Source organism: Formica exsecta, unplaced genomic scaffold (assembly GCF_003651465.1).
Source record: "Formica exsecta isolate Colony F162 unplaced genomic scaffold, ASM365146v1 scaffold247, whole genome shotgun sequence".
NCBI classification, from domain to species: domain Eukaryota; kingdom Metazoa; phylum Arthropoda; class Insecta; order Hymenoptera; family Formicidae; genus Formica; species Formica exsecta.
The window spans coordinates 1,164,966-1,185,497 of record NW_021849743.1 but is presented as its reverse complement, the minus strand read 5'-3'; the positions used below and the strand labels follow the sequence as shown (position 1 = coordinate 1,185,497).

Here is a 20,532-nt window from a genome sequence, read left to right as displayed (position 1 = left end):
GGGAAGGGCGGAAGGGGGTCGTGTAAATCGACTCGTGAGCATACACGAGCGTTTCGAGCGACGCGAGTTTCGTTCTACGTGGTAGGAAAAACGCGCGCGTGCTTCCTCGGCCGAAAAGCTCGTTTGCATAATTCGCCGATGATGTCGAGGAGACGATGGCGGTCGCGGAAAAAAATTCGGGCAGTCTTTCTCACCCTCGAACGGTGGGAGGGGACAGTCCGCGCGCTAATCCTGGCGCGTTTTAACTTTTACTTTAACCCCGTATATCACCTACTTATTTTTCATCCCGCTGTCGTTGGATTAAGCGAGCGGATCGTACCTTGTCAATAATAGACGTTTATATATCGGAGCCGGATACACTTTACGGAGCATCGTCGAACCCCGTCCGACTTCCGGTCTATCTAACCAACGGAATCGTGTGCTGTGAAACCGGCGCGTCGCTATACATATATAGATACATACACCTACATACATACATATAAAATTAATCAAAAATTAGATTATATATATATGTAATATTTGGTTAATTTTTTATTTGCAACTAACAATAAGCCACAAATTGAAACGTTAAGTTTTATCGAAAGCGATATATTAATTTTTGTTCGATATAGACCGTTACAACGAATTTAATACGTTATAACGAATCGTTATAATTAAATAAAGTATAGTGCGTTCGGATTATATAAGTCAACGCTCGACTGGTATCTCGACAAAACAGAGCCCTTGCGCGTCAAGGATCAGCTCGTCGAGCGCGAAACTGACTTTACAAACCGCGCTCCGCTGGTTACGCAAGCGACATTCGTCTATCGTGATCGCGGAATTTAGGTCAAACGACGTGTCCTCCGTTACTATCGGTGGTCCGCGAAACGTCATAAATTCCCCGCTCGTTTATTAACTTTTTACCGTTCTATCAGCGCGCGCGTGCACGCGAACTAAGCAACGATCAAGGTAATCTATAATGGAGAAAAATAAACGCGTTGACCTGCGAGTAATGCGATCGATCGAGTTTGAAGCGAGTTCGTATAAACGTCGAGAAGAATAACGTATCCGCCGTGGTTTAAAAAAGACACGTGGTTTTTGTAGCAAAATTTAATTATGAGACTCGGCAATGAAATAATATTAAAACTAAAAATATTTCTAATTTATTCTAGACAATATTCATATTCTTATCCCACTCTTTTCTTAATTGATACAGTGGATCATGATATCATTTCTCTCTTGGCGCACGAGATTTTTGTTGCTGTGCTTCGCGTAGAATTTTCAAAGTAAGCTCGTGTCGAAGCGTACAACGTATTATGTAGCATATCGATATCAGCATTCGTGTCGACGAAGCGAGTATTGCATGTACCCATTTATACTTTCATTTAGCTTAAGTCAACAAAATGTGAATCACCACGAGTGGAATGGCCGACGCTGACGTTGAAATCGGGTAGTGGCGGTCGGTCAATGCCCACGCGCTAGCCACGTGGTTTGACAGGGCTCCGTGCTCAATTATTTCCAGAGCTCTCGCTCTGAATATGAGATAATTGACAATCCTAATCTGTCGACGTTCGTCGCAATAATACCGATTCGATCGTCATTGTAAGAGTAATAAAAAAATATTGTAATCGATGAGAGCCTCGCGGATATATGAAAAAGCCGACGATGATTGATAGTCTTATATTGTTCATATTTTAATATTTAATCATGTCGATCAGAGTCACGAGAAAAGAAACTATAGCGAGTGTGCGATCTTTTTCTGAATCTCGAAAAACTACACGCACGAATAGTCGTAGATAATTGGCTATCCGCCCGCACACAAGATGGTAAATCACAACAAGATCTAAAATAAGTGGACCGACCGATCCAAACCGCCTCTCAGAAAGGTCAGTCGTCTTGTGTTACACTTCCTGATCGATGATTGACGTTCGAAAGAAAATCCATCATTTTTTTCCGGACGTATTCAATGAGGATTCATCGATAGATTGAGATCGATCCGACATGCGTGCACGAAGAATAAAATTTCACTTCAAAAGGGGCCCCCTTCGTTCTCTTTTTTCTTTTCGAGAGATGAATCTTGTCGGATGTATAATGCTGAAAATTTTGTGGATGAAAGCGTTCATAACTATGATTATAATACGTTGTTTCTGACGTTTGATTTAAAATAGAATAGAGTATAAATTGCTCTTGTTTTTTTATATACAGTATTTTTTTATGATATATAGTACATAAGACTGAAAATTTCTCGAAACGTTGATCATCGAGCATCTCCCAGCGTGTGACAAATGTTCTGCGAGGAAAGGAACTCTCCTTGCAAGCTCAGCGTGGGTCCGACGCGACGTCCTGTCTATTTATAAACCGATGCATAATATAACGTGTATATACTCACATATGCGACACCATGCCACGTGTATCAGAGTATAAAATACGATTCTCGCATTTGATGGCATCGCTCCACGAGAAATTGACTATGTCATATAATAGATGAATTTGGTGAGGAGATTTGGTGAGCATTCTTAGAGGAAAACAACGATCAGAAGCTTATAGCTCGATTCACGATGCTTGTTGAACTATGGAAACCATTTCAGCCGCCTCGGCCTACTTAAGTCGCGTCGTTATTTTTAGCATTAGGGTCACACCGCCGTGTAGCTTGGCTCTAGAAGTACCATCTTTTCTTCTTACAATTCGAGTCGACTAACTTTCTAAACCCTTCGCGTCGTTTTTATAATCTTGTAACGATCGTAAGCTCGATTCACTTATGTCTAGATCAAAAAGTTCTTTCCATAAAATTAACGATCCCGAATAAAAATTCGAAAAAAAAAAAAAAAATATTTGAAAGAGAGAGACTTTATATCGCGTAGATGTATCGAAATTTATTCCAGGATTCATCTAAAAAATCCATTCAAAGAAAATAGATTTTCCTATAAAATTAACACACGTGTGTGCGAAAGGTAGAAAATAAATGCGGATTACGTTTGTTGCAGAGTTATCGAAAGATTGCACGGCAAGTGAATACGCCTGACAGCGCACCAGCTGGTCTTGGTAGTCCGCAGGCTGGTATCGGCGGTTTACAACAACAACACCAGCAACAAACGCAACAATCTTTGCATCAGGGAGATCCCATGCAGCAGACCAAGGACAATCTCAACCCCGCGGCGAACCAACAAACGGGCGCCTTGAGGAACGGCAACCCGCCACCACCCGTCGTTTCTATGGTGAGTTTTAGCTTCCTGTCAAAATTGTTTCAATTCACGCGAAGGACAATCTCTGCTGCGCCTCTAGCCTTTTTATTACAAATATATATGTATTTAACATTAATTATTTTATATTAAAAAAATTAGCTCGAACGCGTAAGACATATTTGTTAGATGCGCTTCGAGATATTATCGAGCAGCGAATTAAAAAGAAGGCAAAATTGAAAATCTACGCGGGAAAGGGTTTCTCGCGAGGGTTTAATCGAACCGATTAGGACGTGTAAAGGGTAGTTTTAACATTCGTGGAGCGACGTTGCTCACGCGACGGTCCATGGCTGCAAAGGAATCGACTGCCGAAATAGCGGCGTAACATGGAGGGCAAGGGTAGACTACTGGCAGACAGTGAGTGCGGGGGCGGTGACCGGCCGCCAACGCGAATCAATACCCGCAGGAACAGGAACCACCGACCTACCGAGAGAGACGAAGATAGCGAGAAAGAGACAGAGAGAGAAGAACGACGTGTCCCGGGGACGAAAGGAGAGAGAAAGAGAGAAGCGATGAAAAGCGAGCGGTATCAAGAGGTGGAGCAGGAGTAACGATAGGAGAAGCCGGCGAGGGTAGCCGTTCTCTTCTCTCCTTTTCTCTCTCAAGCACGGGGGTACGCTAAGGATAAATCTCTCGTCACATTCGTATACGGAGATCTTCTTTTAATATTATACGTATCCGCCGGATTTCGATTATCGATGACGACGATACTTCAATATAATTTTTGCTTTCTTTTCTCTCACAAATATTCGCGGTTACTTGAAATAACGGTCGACGTCAGTGTCAAATCCATATAAATGAATTTTTCTGCTCCATCATTTTGCGCGATGCGCGTAAAATCCTCCACGTGTGTATTCTTTAATGAAATAAACGAATCGATATGGGAGAGCGATATCGCGCGTTGCGTCGCTTTGCATCGCGTCGGCGATAAATTCGTAACCTTGTGACTATAAACGCAGCGTGTTTTTTAACACCCACTTCATCGTCTGTGTTCGACGCGAATCACTTTTTTTTTTTATCATCGACGCGTTTAGTACAATTCAACTCGTCGGGTAGGTGCAGAAGAACTTTTTTGCGAGAGATGCTATTAGAATAAATCAAATAATTATAAACTTGAATTACTACTTGATCTGAATCAAAGTTGGATCGATAGTTATAATCGTTTTAACAGTATATTTTATGCAGTATTCACGTTACATAAAATACGCACAAATATCTATAAATATCTATTCCACTACACAACGATATTATTTTTAATTGAGTGCGATAATCGTACATTTATCCAGAAGCAAAATCACGAAATACAATACGGGCGAAACGCATTCGTATTCCTACTTTCCACTATTGCGTTTACGCGTGCGACATTTTCATTGATGACTGTATGTCCGACGTTAATTGTGCATTTCGCGCGTTAAACGCGGCTATATCCGACGCACGCAAACACGTTCGGTGTCGGGCACGATACGATAATTGCTAATGCCGCGGTGATAAAGGAATCAACGTTACAGCGGCGTATTCATTGGAACGCCCAATTATGCAATAAACCGAAACCGCGAAATGCAGTTGCCCGATTGTTGCCGGTACGCAAATTGCGAATTGCGTCCCACCGCTACGCGCAGTGCGGTTTAGCCGTTCACAGAAAGCGAGAAACGCACAGACGCACATGTTCCCGTTCGATCAGAATTTTTTCTCTTTTTTTTTTTTCTCGATTCCGCGACACCAGACTCCTCGATATTAATGTCGAGATTTACATCGATTACATCGGGCAGGAGCGAGCGCGATGATGCATCTGCAAATGCTAAGAAGATCTCGAGAACGGGAGTAGGTGAAAAGTGATCGAGGTCGACAAACTCCCCCGGGATATTCGCCGGAAGGGCAAGTTGGCTCCCGTGGGTTATGTTTGGGTGCTGTCACAGAACGTTCCGTTTTATCACGCCAGGGTCTTAGGTTGCCCTAGGTCACGATGCCACGGGAACGGAAGGATTTTCTCCCCGAGGGAGCGAGCGCGAATGTGTGTGCGTAAAGTGAAAGAGGAGGATGATACCGTGGAGGAATCCCTCGCCTCGCTTGGCGAGACGCCCAGGTTCTTCGGCGCTATCAACCTCGACCACAAACACCGATTCACGGTCACTTTTGAGGGTTCTCAGAGTTTCTCTACGTTCCAAGAGAAAGAGAGATAGAGACAACTCGGGCGATCGAACATTCGACATGAACAGCTTGTTTCAACAGCTTGTCGCGACAACGCGTTAAATGTCAAACGACTAAACATATATATCTCCTTATTTTAACTATCTCCTATATTCTACATGTGTTTCTAAATTATTATATTTTTATAAATGAAATCTAAAAGTCCCTTTATTTAGTTTATATGTAGAATTCATTCCAGTCTATCGGTACTTTTACTTTTGGGACCGCCTGTGTGATCACTCGATTGAACTCGATTCACATGGAAATTCAATAATCGAGCGTCGATTTAGGAAGCAGATTCGGCTCGTTTTAGCCATCTAAAGCGATTAAATACGAATCTACTTGTAATTTGAAGTTTGAGTGTTCGCATACGTTGTTCTTGCTTCTACAAATTTCGCTCCGTAAGATCGCGAATGTATTTGCGCGCGTCTTTCGAGGGCAATCGTTGCGAAAGCGGATGACAAAAGATCGGCCGCGGTAAACGAACCAATCGTCTTGACTCTCGCTTCTCTCGTTTTGTGTTGTACAAAGTTTTACAGTCTGGTTGCGAGGTTGCCGGCTTTTCTCTTCTTCGCCTCGCATCGCTGCGGACGGTTGGTTCCTCTCCGCCTCGGCAGCCTCGATACCGTCCTTTTTTCCCCTTCGACTCCATCTCTGTCGATTCCAGCCCCGCACGCCGAGCCTTCTCTTTCTCGCTCTATCTCGTTGACAGAGAACGCGAGACAGGGAGGCAATGCCGAAGAGAACGAACGAAAATAAACGAAAGTGAATTTGTACAGCTCCATTTTTACACGTACGGTGCGTCATTTTATTCCGGGTGATTGCTATTATTGTTATTATTTATTACATGGTAAAATATTCCACTATAAAATATTGATTCATATAAACCTTTTCAATTTTCGACGCGTTTCTTAATGACGGAAGAAATTTCGCGACTGAGTTGAAACTGAAGGAACCGACGAATGATGGAAAAGTTCTCCAGTTCTTCTTCTTTATGCGCAGTCACCCGGAGTAATGCCATTTTATGGAGATTCCGGTACCGGCTTCCGACCAGCAGCTGGTTTTGGAAACACAGTTTGGCATCAAGGAGTCGGACCAGTTGGCGCCGTCGCAGTCGAGACATCACCGGCGCCGTGGCCGCCTCAACAATTTATTCAACAGATTTCCGCCCCAAATCAACTCGAAGAATTGAGGTACCATACTCAGTATAGCGCCGCAACACCCTATCATCCTCAAGCAGGTGAGTACAAAACGAAATAAAATGCAGAGCGTAGAACGTTTGCAAAATAGCATTAAATTTTCTGAAAATCATTATATCGCAAGAGAGAAATATAAACGTATAAAGAGTTCTTTGGAACGCATAGTTTCCCATTTACTTAAACTTAATTTACCATATAAATTTTTTTCTCATTAAAGACAAGTTTTCTCTTCGTGTCACGTTACGTAAGATTGTGTGTTTGTATCAATCTATCAATTCGAACGTTGCAGTCCCATATCAGCAACAGACATTCATACCGGCGGATCAGTCTGCGTTTCAACGAGCCGGGACGACGGGACAATACACCATCACGGGACAGCCTTCACCGCTGGCTCCTGTTGGAGGACAGACAGTGGTTTCGACATCTCAGAGGCAGTTGAATGGACAATTCGTAGATCCTGCAGCTACCGCTAATCAGTCAGTTGCCTACGAAAGACAAGATTATGTAAACGGCTACCAACAACAAGTAAGAGTCGCTGATTAAATAACGGTTCCAGCTTATACATTTAATTACAAGAACGTCTTACGACCTTCTCGTATTTGTCCTCATTTTGATAGCTATTCTAAAGAATCGTGTGAAGCATTCGCAACGAACGCTACGTGGGCTTCTTGCAGGAAGTGACGATGGCACCGCCTCCGTCGACGACGCCGACAAGTCGCAGCAGTTCGGTGCACATGGATAGTCAACAACAGCAACAGGGAGGTTCACAACAGTCATCGCAGCAGCAGCAGCAAACTACCGCGGATACGCAAGTAAAAGGATTCGCCACGATTTCCGCCAGTAACGTGTCGGGAAACGAGATGCCTGGGTATCCACTTCAACCGGACCCACAGAGTTTACACAACTCTAACGGATATCCAGGCTACGTGGAAATGGGTCAACAATCAACGCAAAACCAATGGCATATGGTTTCGCAGCAGCAGCAGCAGCAGCAGCAACATCATCAACAAATGCAACGACAACAACCCACGGTTGACAATACTCAACAGCACATATGGTCAGACACGAGCGGAAAAATGAGCAGTAGTGTCAACAGTAACATAAATTGGCAAGACGGAGCGATGCAACAACAGTCGCATCACTCACAACAAAATATGCAAGGCAATATAAAGCAAGTGGAACAACAACAAACTACTCAAATGCAGGAACTACCAAGACCGGCAAGTCACATGAGCTGGGAGACTGGAAGCATAAAGGAACCCCAAACACCACAATCGTGGTCCGAGAACGCTGACAACCAGCAGCAACAAACTCAGGGAAATTGGTCGCGACAAAGTCCGAAACTAAGGGATCCACAAAACTCACGGTTGACGCCATCCAGTCAGCAGCAGCCGCCTCAACATCAGACGTGGCTACAGCACTCTCCAAAACTGTCAGATCACAACAGTGCTCAACAAAGCGCGAGGATGACGCCTTCCGTCCAACGTAATTGGCAGCAAAATAGTCCGGAAATGCAAGGATCTCAGCAGAATCCGAGACTCACGCCCTCGGGACAACAGATACAACAGCAGCAGCAGTCACAGCAGCAGCAGCATCAGCAGCAGCAGCAACAGCAGCTTCAGCAGCAGCATCAGCAGCAACAGCAGCAGCAGCAACAGCAGCAGCAGCAACAGCAGCAGCATCAACAGCAGCAGCAGCAGCATCAACAGCAGCAGCAGCAGCAGCAGCATCAACAGCAGCAGCAGCAGCAGCATCAACAGCAGCAGCAGCATCAACAGCAGCAGCAGCAGCAGCAGCAGCATCAACAGCAGCAGCAGCAGCAACAGCAGCAGCAGCAGCAGCAACAACAACAACAGCAGCAGCAGCAGCAGCAGCAGCAATGGACGCAGCAAACCAAGGTGGAACAGAATCCTAGACTCACACCGTCCAATCAAATGTCGTGGCCCGACACACCGACTAGTCAACCTAATTGGTCACCAAATAGCATAAAGAGTGATAATAGTCAACAGCCACAGCAACAGTGGCAAGACTCGCAGCCCAGTCCTAGACGAACTCCAAGTCATCAGTGGCAAAATCAACTGACGCAGGAGAACAAGCTAGACAATCGAATGTCCTGGTCACCAAACTCAGTATCGGAGAATCAACCGAGTTGGGGGCAACAGACGACAAAACAGGACATGCAAAACTCAGGAGAAAGAATCACGTGGCAACAACAACAAACAACGGTAGATACTAACAAGCCGAATGGATTTCCGGAGAATCAGGATAATCCGGAAAACAATGTATATACGCATTCTAATCGAGTAAATCTCAATAGTCGGCTAAAATCGATGATCCTGAACAAGCAACAGCAACAAATGCAGCAACAATTGCAGACTCACCAACATCATCAGATGCAATCGCAACACATTAACAGCAACAAAGGATCCGCCGGAGAATATCCTGCGGATGATCAGATATGCGACGCTCACGAGAATAGCGAAAAGATGCAAGAAAAACACACGGATCATTTTATCAATCAATCGAACATTATTTCAATGTCGCAATCTAATGAGAACTTGACCGGTAATTTTTTATCGCATAGCCACCACCCTCGGGTAGATAGTTTGCCCGATGGTGGTGGCTTATGGGAATGGACGGAAGGAGAACATAATCACGATAATAACGATAACAATAAGGATAGCGGTAATTCTGCATTACCGTCAGAAAATGGAATGACAGCACTCGAAAGCTTCATGAAGCTTGCTACGGAAAACAAGAATGATATCATTGATCGATCGCGCGACAAAGAGAAAGATCAACAATCTTGGGAGGTACAGAGGAAAGACAACGAAGATCGAGACATAGATGACAAATCTTTTCAACAAAGATTATGCATGGATCAAATCGGGAACGCGTCTTTCGAGGAGTCTCAGAAGACATCTGATAGTGACGAAATGAAAAGCGATAGTCTGGATTTCTTAAAGACGGCAAGCATAACCATTCGCACGTCTTCCCAAGATATCGACAAACGCGACTCCGATCACGTGATCAAGCAGGAGAATATCGGGGATTATAACTGTAATGGAGATACGTCCAATGTCGCCGAGAATGAAGAGAGCGGAAAGATTATTCCAGATTATAAATTCCGCGGCGATGGTGGCCCCGCAAAAGTATCACCGGAAACCGGTTCATGGTGCTGTCGAAGAGGTGGGACCAAACAACCGACTCCGGAACACCTAAAGGATGGTTGTTGCCAGGGTCTTCAAACCAAAGACGAAATGCTGGCCGATTCTCCGCAAGCAGCCGAGTTAAAAAACGAAGGACCGCATAGTCCGCGTACTCCTGCGTCTGCGGCGACCACGACGGCAAAGTTGCAAGACCACTTGGACAAACTGAAGAATAATGTCAGGACCGAAGTACCGGACTGCAACTGCTTCCCCGCCGACAAATGTGAGTTGCACAATTGCGTATTCCGCATTACACTAACATTGAGAGAACACACTAACCACGAAACCACACGAAAGAAAAGTTATAAACGTATACTAATATACATTTTATGGCCAATAACTACACCGACCGATTATGCGTCCCGAAATCCGGAGGAGAATGTGCGTACCTAACCTACCCCCTTTTCGCAAGGGCATACCTACCTCATGCGCGGCATAAATGTTTCCGCTTCTGTTGCTTCCTTTCGTTGACGCGTCGGTCGCTCGTAAGTAAAATGAGGTTCAACCACAAGGTCCGCCAGAGCCCGGTTCATACTACACTCATCTCGGGGCGGCTGCAAGCCTGCCTGATCTTCGGAACGATCTTGAACGAAGAACCGGCCTTAAGGGCGACGCGATACGATTCGAAAAGGTCATCTATACAGGCAAGGAGGGTAAAACCACACAAGGGTGTCCAATGGCCAAATGGGTAAGTCGTTCCCTCTAAACAATCTCACATAACGATTTAAGATATTAGAAAACAAAGAAATTGTATTAGCAGCTTTTTTTTTTTTTTTTTTTTACTTAAACGAAATTGTAATATTAATAATCCGCTAGATTATCCGACGATCCGGCATCGACGAAAAGATCTTAACCATCGTCAAGCATCGTCAAGGTCACAAATGTCCAACTGCCTGGATCGTTGTAGCTATGGTTGCTTGGGAGGGAGTGCCGACTCACGAAGCGGATCGGATTTACTCTCTCTTAAGTCACAAACTCAATCGATTCGGTCTTCCAACAACTAGACGATGCGGCACTAATGAACCACGGACTTGCGCGTGTCAAGGACTTGATCCTGACAATTGCGGTGCCAGCTTTTCCTTTGGCTGTTCCTGGTCGATGTATTACAACGGCTGCAAGTATGCTAGGAGCAAAACCGTCCGAAAGTTTCGACTGTCTGTACGATCGGAGGTATACTGGAAAACAATCTGAACGAATATCGAGATAGTCGATTTTAAATTATAACGAAACAATTGTTTCCAGGAACAAGAAGTCGAGGAGAGAATGCACGTCTTGGCGACACTTTTGTCGCCTTTATATCTTAGCCTCGCACCGGAAGCTTTCAATAATCAAACTCAATTCGAACGAGAGGCGAGCGAATGTCGTTTGGGATTTAAGCCAGGTCGACCCTTTTCCGGTGTTACAGCTTGCATTGATTTCTGCGCGCACTCTCATCGGGATCTACACAATATGAATAACGGATGTACCGTGGTACGTAAATTCGATATATCGAGTCTGACTTAATCTGATAGATTGACTTGCGATGCAATATTATTTCTTCAATAGTGTCAAGAAAAAAATACGAAGCTATTCATTTTACAAATATTAAAACATTTTTTATTTGTAGCATGCACATCGTTATATTTTTCAGGTAGTTAGCCTGACGAAACATCGAACACTATCAAAACCCGAAGACGAACAGTTACATGTACTACCTCTTTATATAATGGACGACACAGACGAATTCGGTTCAAAGGAAGGACAAGAAAAGAAGATTCGCTCCGGTGCTCTTGAAATTTTATCTAAGTAAGTATTTCTTAGAAGAACCTGAAATATTCTATGTAAGGATTGCATTGCGTATACAGCAGCAGCAGCAGCATCAACAGCAGCAGCAGCAGCAGCAGCATCAACAGCAGCAGCAGCAGCAGCAGCATCAACAGCAGCAGCAGCAGCAGCAGCATCAACAGCAGCAGCAGCAGCAGCAGCATCAACAGCAGCAGCAGCAGCAGCAGCATCAACAGCAGCAGCAGCATCAACAGCAGCAGCAGCAGCAGCAGCATCAACAGCAGCAGCAGCATCAACAGCAGCAGCAGCAGCAGCAGCATCAACAGCAGCAGCAGCATCAACAGCAGCAGCAGCAGCAACAGCAGCAGCAGCAGCAGCAACAACAACAACAGCAGCAGCAGCAGCAGCAGCATCAACAGCAGCAGCAGCATCAACAGCAGCAGCAGCAGCAACAGCAGCAGCAGCAGCAGCAACAACAACAACAGCAGCAGCAGCAGCAGCAGCAGCAATGGACGCAGCAAACCAAGGTGGAACAGAATCCTAGACTCACACCGTCCAATCAAATGTCGTGGCCCGACACACCGACTAGTCAACCTAATTGGTCACCAAATAGCATAAAGAGTGATAATAGTCAACAGCCACAGCAACAGTGGCAAGACTCGCAGCCCAGTCCTAGACGAACTCCAAGTCATCAGTGGCAAAATCAACTGACGCAGGAGAACAAGCTAGACAATCGAATGTCCTGGTCACCAAACTCAGTATCGGAGAATCAACCGAGTTGGGGGCAACAGACGACAAAACAGGACATGCAAAACTCAGGAGAAAGAATCACGTGGCAACAACAACAAACAACGGTAGATACTAACAAGCCGAATGGATTTCCGGAGAATCAGGATAATCCGGAAAACAATGTATATACGCATTCTAATCGAGTAAATCTCAATAGTCGGCTAAAATCGATGATCCTGAACAAGCAACAGCAACAAATGCAGCAACAATTGCAGACTCACCAACATCATCAGATGCAATCGCAACACATTAACAGCAACAAAGGATCCGCCGGAGAATATCCTGCGGATGATCAGATATGCGACGCTCACGAGAATAGCGAAAAGATGCAAGAAAAACACACGGATCATTTTATCAATCAATCGAACATTATTTCAATGTCGCAATCTAATGAGAACTTGACCGGTAATTTTTTATCGCATAGCCACCACCCTCGGGTAGATAGTTTGCCCGATGGTGGTGGCTTATGGGAATGGACGGAAGGAGAACATAATCACGATAATAACGATAACAATAAGGATAGCGGTAATTCTGCATTACCGTCAGAAAATGGAATGACAGCACTCGAAAGCTTCATGAAGCTTGCTACGGAAAACAAGAATGATATCATTGATCGATCGCGCGACAAAGAGAAAGATCAACAATCTTGGGAGGTACAGAGGAAAGACAACGAAGATCGAGACATAGATGACAAATCTTTTCAACAAAGATTATGCATGGATCAAATCGGGAACGCGTCTTTCGAGGAGTCTCAGAAGACATCTGATAGTGACGAAATGAAAAGCGATAGTCTGGATTTCTTAAAGACGGCAAGCATAACCATTCGCACGTCTTCCCAAGATATCGACAAACGCGACTCCGATCACGTGATCAAGCAGGAGAATATCGGGGATTATAACTGTAATGGAGATACGTCCAATGTCGCCGAGAATGAAGAGAGCGGAAAGATTATTCCAGATTATAAATTCCGCGGCGATGGTGGCCCCGCAAAAGTATCACCGGAAACCGGTTCATGGTGCTGTCGAAGAGGTGGGACCAAACAACCGACTCCGGAACACCTAAAGGATGGTTGTTGCCAGGGTCTTCAAACCAAAGACGAAATGCTGGCCGATTCTCCGCAAGCAGCCGAGTTAAAAAACGAAGGACCGCATAGTCCGCGTACTCCTGCGTCTGCGGCGACCACGACGGCAAAGTTGCAAGACCACTTGGACAAACTGAAGAATAATGTCAGGACCGAAGTACCGGACTGCAACTGCTTCCCCGCCGACAAATGTGAGTTGCACAATTGCGTATTCCGCATTACACTAACATTGAGAGAACACACTAACCACGAAACCACACGAAAGAAAAGTTATAAACGTATACTAATATACATTTTATGGCCAATAACTACACCGACCGATTATGCGTCCCGAAATCCGGAGGAGAATGTGCGTACCTAACCTACCCCCTTTTCGCAAGGGCATACCTACCTCATGCGCGGCATAAATGTTTCCGCTTCTGTTGCTTCCTTTCGTTGACGCGTCGGTCGCTCGTAAGTAAAATGAGGTTCAACCACAAGGTCCGCCAGAGCCCGGTTCATACTACACTCATCTCGGGGCGGCTGCAAGCCTGCCTGATCTTCGGAACGATCTTGAACGAAGAACCGGCCTTAAGGGCGACGCGATACGATTCGAAAAGGTCATCTATACAGGCAAGGAGGGTAAAACCACACAAGGGTGTCCAATGGCCAAATGGGTAAGTCGTTCCCTCTAAACAATCTCACATAACGATTTAAGATATTAGAAAACAAAGAAATTGTATTAGCAGCTTCTTTTTTTTTTTTTTTTACTTAAACGAAATTGTAATATTAATAATCCGCTAGATTATCCGACGATCCGGCATCGACGAAAAGATCTTAACCATCGTCAAGCATCGTCAAGGTCACAAATGTCCAACTGCCTGGATCGTTGTAGCTATGGTTGCTTGGGAGGGAGTGCCGACTCACGAAGCGGATCGGATTTACTCTCTCTTAAGTCACAAACTCAATCGATTCGGTCTTCCAACAACTAGACGATGCGGCACTAATGAACCACGGACTTGCGCGTGTCAAGGACTTGATCCTGACAATTGCGGTGCCAGCTTTTCCTTTGGCTGTTCCTGGTCGATGTATTACAACGGCTGCAAGTATGCTAGGAGCAAAACCGTCCGAAAGTTTCGACTGTCTGTACGATCGGAGGTATACTGGAAAACAATCTGAACGAATATCGAGATAGTCGATTTTAAATTATAACGAAACAATTGTTTCCAGGAACAAGAAGTCGAGGAGAGAATGCACGTCTTGGCGACACTTTTGTCGCCTTTATATCTTAGCCTCGCACCGGAAGCTTTCAATAATCAAACTCAATTCGAACGAGAGGCGAGCGAATGTCGTTTGGGATTTAAGCCAGGTCGACCCTTTTCCGGTGTTACAGCTTGCATTGATTTCTGCGCGCACTCTCATCGGGATCTACACAATATGAATAACGGATGTACCGTGGTACGTAAATTCGATATATCGAGTCTGACTTAATCTGATAGATTGACTTGCGATGCAATATTATTTCTTCAATAGTGTCAAGAAAAAAATACGAAGCTATTCATTTTACAAATATTAAAACATTTTTTATTTGTAGCATGCACATCGTTATATTTTTCAGGTAGTTAGCCTGACGAAACATCGAACACTATCAAAACCCGAAGACGAACAGTTACATGTACTACCTCTTTATATAATGGACGACACAGACGAATTCGGTTCAAAGGAAGGACAAGAAAAGAAGATTCGCTCCGGTGCTCTTGAAATTTTATCTAAGTAAGTATTTCTTAGAAGAACCTGAAATATTCTATGTAAGGATTGCATTGCGTATAATTATAATTTACATATAACATTTAATACATATATAAATGCTTTACAATCATGTCTTTTGTTTAGGTATCCATGCGAGGTTCGAGTTAGATCGGTTCCACTCCAGCCCTGCAGACGTCATGGTAAGAAAAGGAAAGAAGACGAATCTGATATTTCGAACGGTAAAAAGGATACAGCCAAGACATTCCCAGAAAAGATGGTGGATGTTGGACGTTCGCCGGGGCACGCGGACTCTTCTAAACCACAACTGAGAGAGTCGCAATTATCGCTGGAGATGACGCCAATGTTTGAAGGAATTGACGCGCAATTGCAAAGTTCTCAGGTATCATCCACGGTCTTAGATAGTCCGGTATCCATGTATCAAGGTTGGGGATCGTATCAGAGTGAACAACAAGGATGGAATCGAAATGGCTGGCTTGAACAGCGAAAAAGCAACTGGTTGAATCCATGGGGAGAGTATCCTTCGTTTAGCGGTCTAGAAAGGGACATCAAAGTAGACCCAGATAGTACTAGTTTGGATCCAGATATCAGACCTAGAAGTACCGTTTCACAAGAAGAGCACAGACCGAACTCAAGAAATCTAGCTAACTCTACAGTGGATTCAGCCAGAGGATGTTATGGAAATTCAACTAGAACTCATCCCATTTCGCCTCGTTCCTACGCGAATGTATCCGGAGAAACGTCTTATGGCGTGTCATCGAGAGGCTATGCCTCGATGCTTCACGATCCGAAGATGATTTCGTCGAAAGGACTGGAACATTCAAATATGGAAAATAATTATAATCATCATATGATACCTGGAAATTATCCCGCTTCTGACAATAGACAAAATGACTGTTCTTCGAGAATCGGTTCTCTCAATTCATCGTTCGATGTGGAAGCCACACGAAACACTCCATCCAAGATGAATCCGTCGCCAACTATTCATCATGTTCGCAACACGGGACAGGATTACATCGCCAATCAGTTAAGATTATCATCTCCTAGATACCCGGGAGATTCTAGTCAGCAGAAATATTCAAACACCATGACGCAAAATTATATAGACGCTGAAAATTCCGCGAAATTGCTGAGGCCACAGATCGAGCAAACATTCGTAAATAGAATGCAACAACCTTATCCATCGCAACAGATACAATCATCCATAAATTCCGGCTATCCAAATCAATATGGTGACGGTAATACGGCAAATTTATTCTCTTGTATAGACAATAGTAATCATAAGACAATGGAAACTCCAAGCACAGACATTGTGATGCACAGTTCTTTGCATTTGCCAGCATTTGAACAGCGAAATGATGCGCAATGCTCATTGATGCCGAATGATCAACGAAAACCTATTTATCATGCGCAAAGACAATCGGAATTAAAGCCCTTCGTGGTCAATCATCCTGTATCCCCGTCCTCCGATCAAGTTGCTTGTCCGCGTAATTGGAATACGACAAACTCATGGGGTCCTAATCAAGTTAAGAATCCACAGCAATCTAATGACCAGCAGATAGGTGATAGAAAAATCTGGGCCAATAAACTAACAAGGACGGACCAAACCAAGACTACTTCCTGGGAAACGCCATCTGAACCGTCGCCATTCCGAGTGCCAAGAGGAAGACCACCCTCGCGAACGATATCCAATCAGAATCCACCTGCGGAGCCCAATACGTATCCAAATCCTTTGACCAGAACATTTTTAAAACCATCGGAATCAAAGCCTATATTTGCAAATGCTCTAAGTAGCAGCTCGGTTCAAAATGGATGCATATCCAATCAAGTAAAGAATAATTATCCAGAAGATAAAATGCGAGAAGGATTCTATGACGGTAGGCAGGAAATGCCCAATTCCAACTCGAATTCTCTGGCTTGGGCTGAGGAGATGAAACAAGTACAAGATTTTCATGCCATGTCCGGTTTAAGTCACCATGCGTTTCCTCAATATGGATATCCGACCTATCCGGCATTCGAGAAACCTTACGTAAACTCGTGGGACGGTTACAATTATAATCATCATCAGTCGTATCAAACTCCGGAATATTCTCAGCAATTTTACCAGCAACCAAAGCGCGAAGGCTGCTTTCACTCGTCTCAATATCCGTACCAGGGTCTGAATCCAACATACCAAGGTTTGAATTCCGGTTGGACGAGGTGGGACGCACCGCGGTGGGATATCTACGGACCGCCACCCTACTTCCCGGTGTTACCGGAGCCTCCGCCAAAAGCGGAGCCACTTGGCGAAGTAGCGGATTATTCTGAAAACGAGGAATGCTTCAAAGATCCGCAAATGGGTGGTGTCGCGATCGCTTTAGGCCACGGCAGCGTACTCTTTGAGTGCGCGAAGCACGAGATGCACGCCACCACCGCCTTAAAAAAGCCCAATCGCCTCAATCCAACCAGAATTAGCTTGGTATTTTATCAGCATCGCAATCTAAACAGACCCAGGCACGGTTGGGACGAGTGGGAGGAGAAAATGCGACTGCGAAAATTGGGCGTCACGACATCGACCATCAATAGTATGTCCTCGTCGACGACCAATTCATCAACTTCAACTACCGTAACGAGTCCCGGCGGTTCGATAAGTGGGAAAACGACGCCACTTCCATCGCTGTCGCACATTCCAAATGTTCCCAGCTCACAGTTTATGATGAGATCACCCACATATACTACGATGACTTGGAGCTCTTCCCGATGCACCCGTGCATGATAACTGGCCCATATCAGGAAGGCGGTGCGATTGGATGAGTCGAGGTCGGACGGTACAACTTCGATCGTTGATGATCGAAGCTTGTATCGAGAAATGCCAGAAATCTAATCTAACAAGAGGATCTAAGATACAAGATCCTGACGACGAGAATCGCGACGTCTCCGATCGAGGATGAGCGACGAGGCGGCGACTTTACCACGAGAGGCTTTATATTGTTATTATCGTTATAGTTAGTTATTCCGAAAAAAAACGAGAAACACAAATTGCACTGCCATTTTTCTATTTCGGGTTTTACGCAGGATTTAAACATAGCGACAAAAACGTGCTCGAATAAAGCCTCGCCGGGTGTGATATCACCCTTTATCGGGGCTCGCATTTTATATTGACTTTTTACTGAGCTGAACTCGACAAAGGCTCTCGCAGTCGAGCCGGAGGCTGCAAAATTGAGATGACAATGATAATGACCGAGGCTATTGACGTATCAGAAAAGCTCCGATGAAAGGCTACGCCTTGCGAAGACTTTGATACGATAGATTTTCGTATTCTGATCCTGTACACTTTAAGTAATATCGCTTACATATAACGATTTCGTGTTGGTAGAATTGTAATCTTATTAGCTAGTCGAAGTCTAGATGATGAATCACGCGATATCACACGTATACACAGAGCACACATTAAGCGTACTGCACACTCCAAACACTCAAAAAAAACTTGCACGATATAATCTCAGAATTATCGCACTTTCGAGAAACTTCGTAGAAGACAAAAAAGAAAATAAAGATAGCATCGTATAAGAAATATCAATTATTTGAATTAAATATACAATAGAAAGCGGGTAAGATATCTTAATTAGGCAAATATTATAACATAATGATATATCTTTTTTATAATATCTCTTATTATATATAATATCATTTATAAATAATATATATTGTGAAATGCTCTCAAGTTTTAATATCCGATGATTTTAAATTTCTTTTCAGAGTTTGTCGAAGTGAAAAAGGGAGGGCGATAATTCCGGGAACATCTCTTTTTATATTCGTTAATTGAACGATTCTTTGCGAAAGTCCAAGCACAATCCTAAATATCCAAACGAGGACACGACGACAATGATCTCAAGTCTTTAAATTAATTAAATGATATGTAATGTATATCTGATTTCTAGCCTTTGTACATTTCGCTTCTTATTCTCGTATTTATTTACGTGTTTGTACTCGTAGCTAAGTACTAAGTACGATTAATTCAAGTGGCAAGCGATATAATACTAACCATGCGCCCTTCGGGTCGGCTGAGTACAAAGCATTTATCTAACAATCACGTGACGCGTAGAGTAGGGGTGGTGTATCTATCGGTCCGCGATATACGTTGGACACGCCAAGTGTTGTCTCCATCATCGATTTAACGTTCTTCCCTTACGTGTGTTTGTTTCACTTCATTTAACCCTTTTTACTCAAACCAAAAAATATTCGGCATAATTTATTAAAAATTCGACAAATATATCAAAATAATTGTGTACGAACCAGTTGTAGGGTAGGGTTTAAAGGGTTAATTATTTTCCAATATGAGCGATGACATTTGCATTTGACATCTTGTCGAAATAAAAGGGATAGATAAGAATGGTCGATAAATAATTGGTGCGACAAAAGGAATTTGATCAATTCTCTCTGAGATTCGACGCGTGGTCGTATTATTGAATTAGTAGATATGGAAAAATTCGATCTGTGACTTTATCATTATCTTCTTATTATACTCGATTTTATTTGTATATATTAATCGTCTTTTAGTCTGCGCCTGTTGCAAGCGGCACGAAGCCAGGCAACAGAGTTCTGCTGATGACCTTTGATATCGAGGGCCAACCTCTGGCGGTGTATCGATTGGCTTCTTGATGGATTATAGATACCCACTGTCATCGTGGAAAGCCTTTTAAAGGATTTCAATACGGTAGATCGATGTTTCTTGACACAATGGCAGCGGATCAAAACCAACTTTTTTGTGCATATTGGATTTTCTGTTGTGTGTAGAGAAGTATTAGATCTTAAAACAGCGGATTTGTCGATGAGAAATGTAACGTTAGCGCTTTTGGTACGTCTAGGCTGTCACTTGTGACTTTCCAAATCTCCAAAATCGGAGGCGAAAGCCAAAAGTGTTGTGTTCTCCTTCATCCCGTTACGCTCCTATCAAATTATCGAGCACATTCCATATTTCCGTTAAGAGAGCTCAGTAATATCTTGACGGTGGTTCGCACCTTCCATGTTCTTGAGTCACGCTTTCCATATTCTCACGCTGTCTTTTGAAGTATATGCTATTTCCAAAGGAGTGACGGGTAGGAGGGTTCACTACGTTCTCCAAAAAAAGAATGTCGCGGCCTTTCTCTCAAGTTCCTCGGCCTTCCTCAGGGAAGATTGAGGAGCGCAGAGAAAGCGTCGTTTTATCGAAAGCATAAAATGTCGCATGAAAGTAATTTAAAAAGTGCTCTCTTCGGTGACACTGGACGGCAAGAATGCAAATAGAATTGATTCTGGAATGCCAAGAATCAAAAAGGAAGACGGTAAAGCTTCTCGCGATCAGCAGGATGGTAAATAGG

General features: G+C 43.9%; 1 protein-coding gene across 1 annotated transcript in view; it reads left to right on the top strand.

Moving 5' to 3' along the window:
- The window catches only part of LOC115236392, a 43,977-nt gene extending 23,467 nt beyond the window's left edge, over positions 1-20,510 (top strand). Inside the window, 13 exon segments of the mRNA XM_029808805.1 lie at positions 2,964-3,194; positions 6,408-6,645; positions 6,894-7,129; positions 7,279-7,985; positions 8,235-8,829; positions 12,048-12,104; positions 12,447-13,638; positions 13,928-14,103; positions 14,231-14,584; positions 14,657-14,884; positions 15,045-15,199; positions 15,320-17,919; positions 17,922-20,510. Of these exon segments, the coding sequence (XP_029664665.1) occupies positions 2,964-3,194; positions 6,408-6,645; positions 6,894-7,129; positions 7,279-7,985; positions 8,235-8,829; positions 12,048-12,104; positions 12,447-13,638; positions 13,928-14,103; positions 14,231-14,584; positions 14,657-14,884; positions 15,045-15,199; positions 15,320-17,919; positions 17,922-17,986 (6,834 nt within the window). The 3' untranslated portion in view covers positions 17,987-20,510.
- The last annotated feature ends 22 nt before the right edge of the window (positions 20,511-20,532 follow it).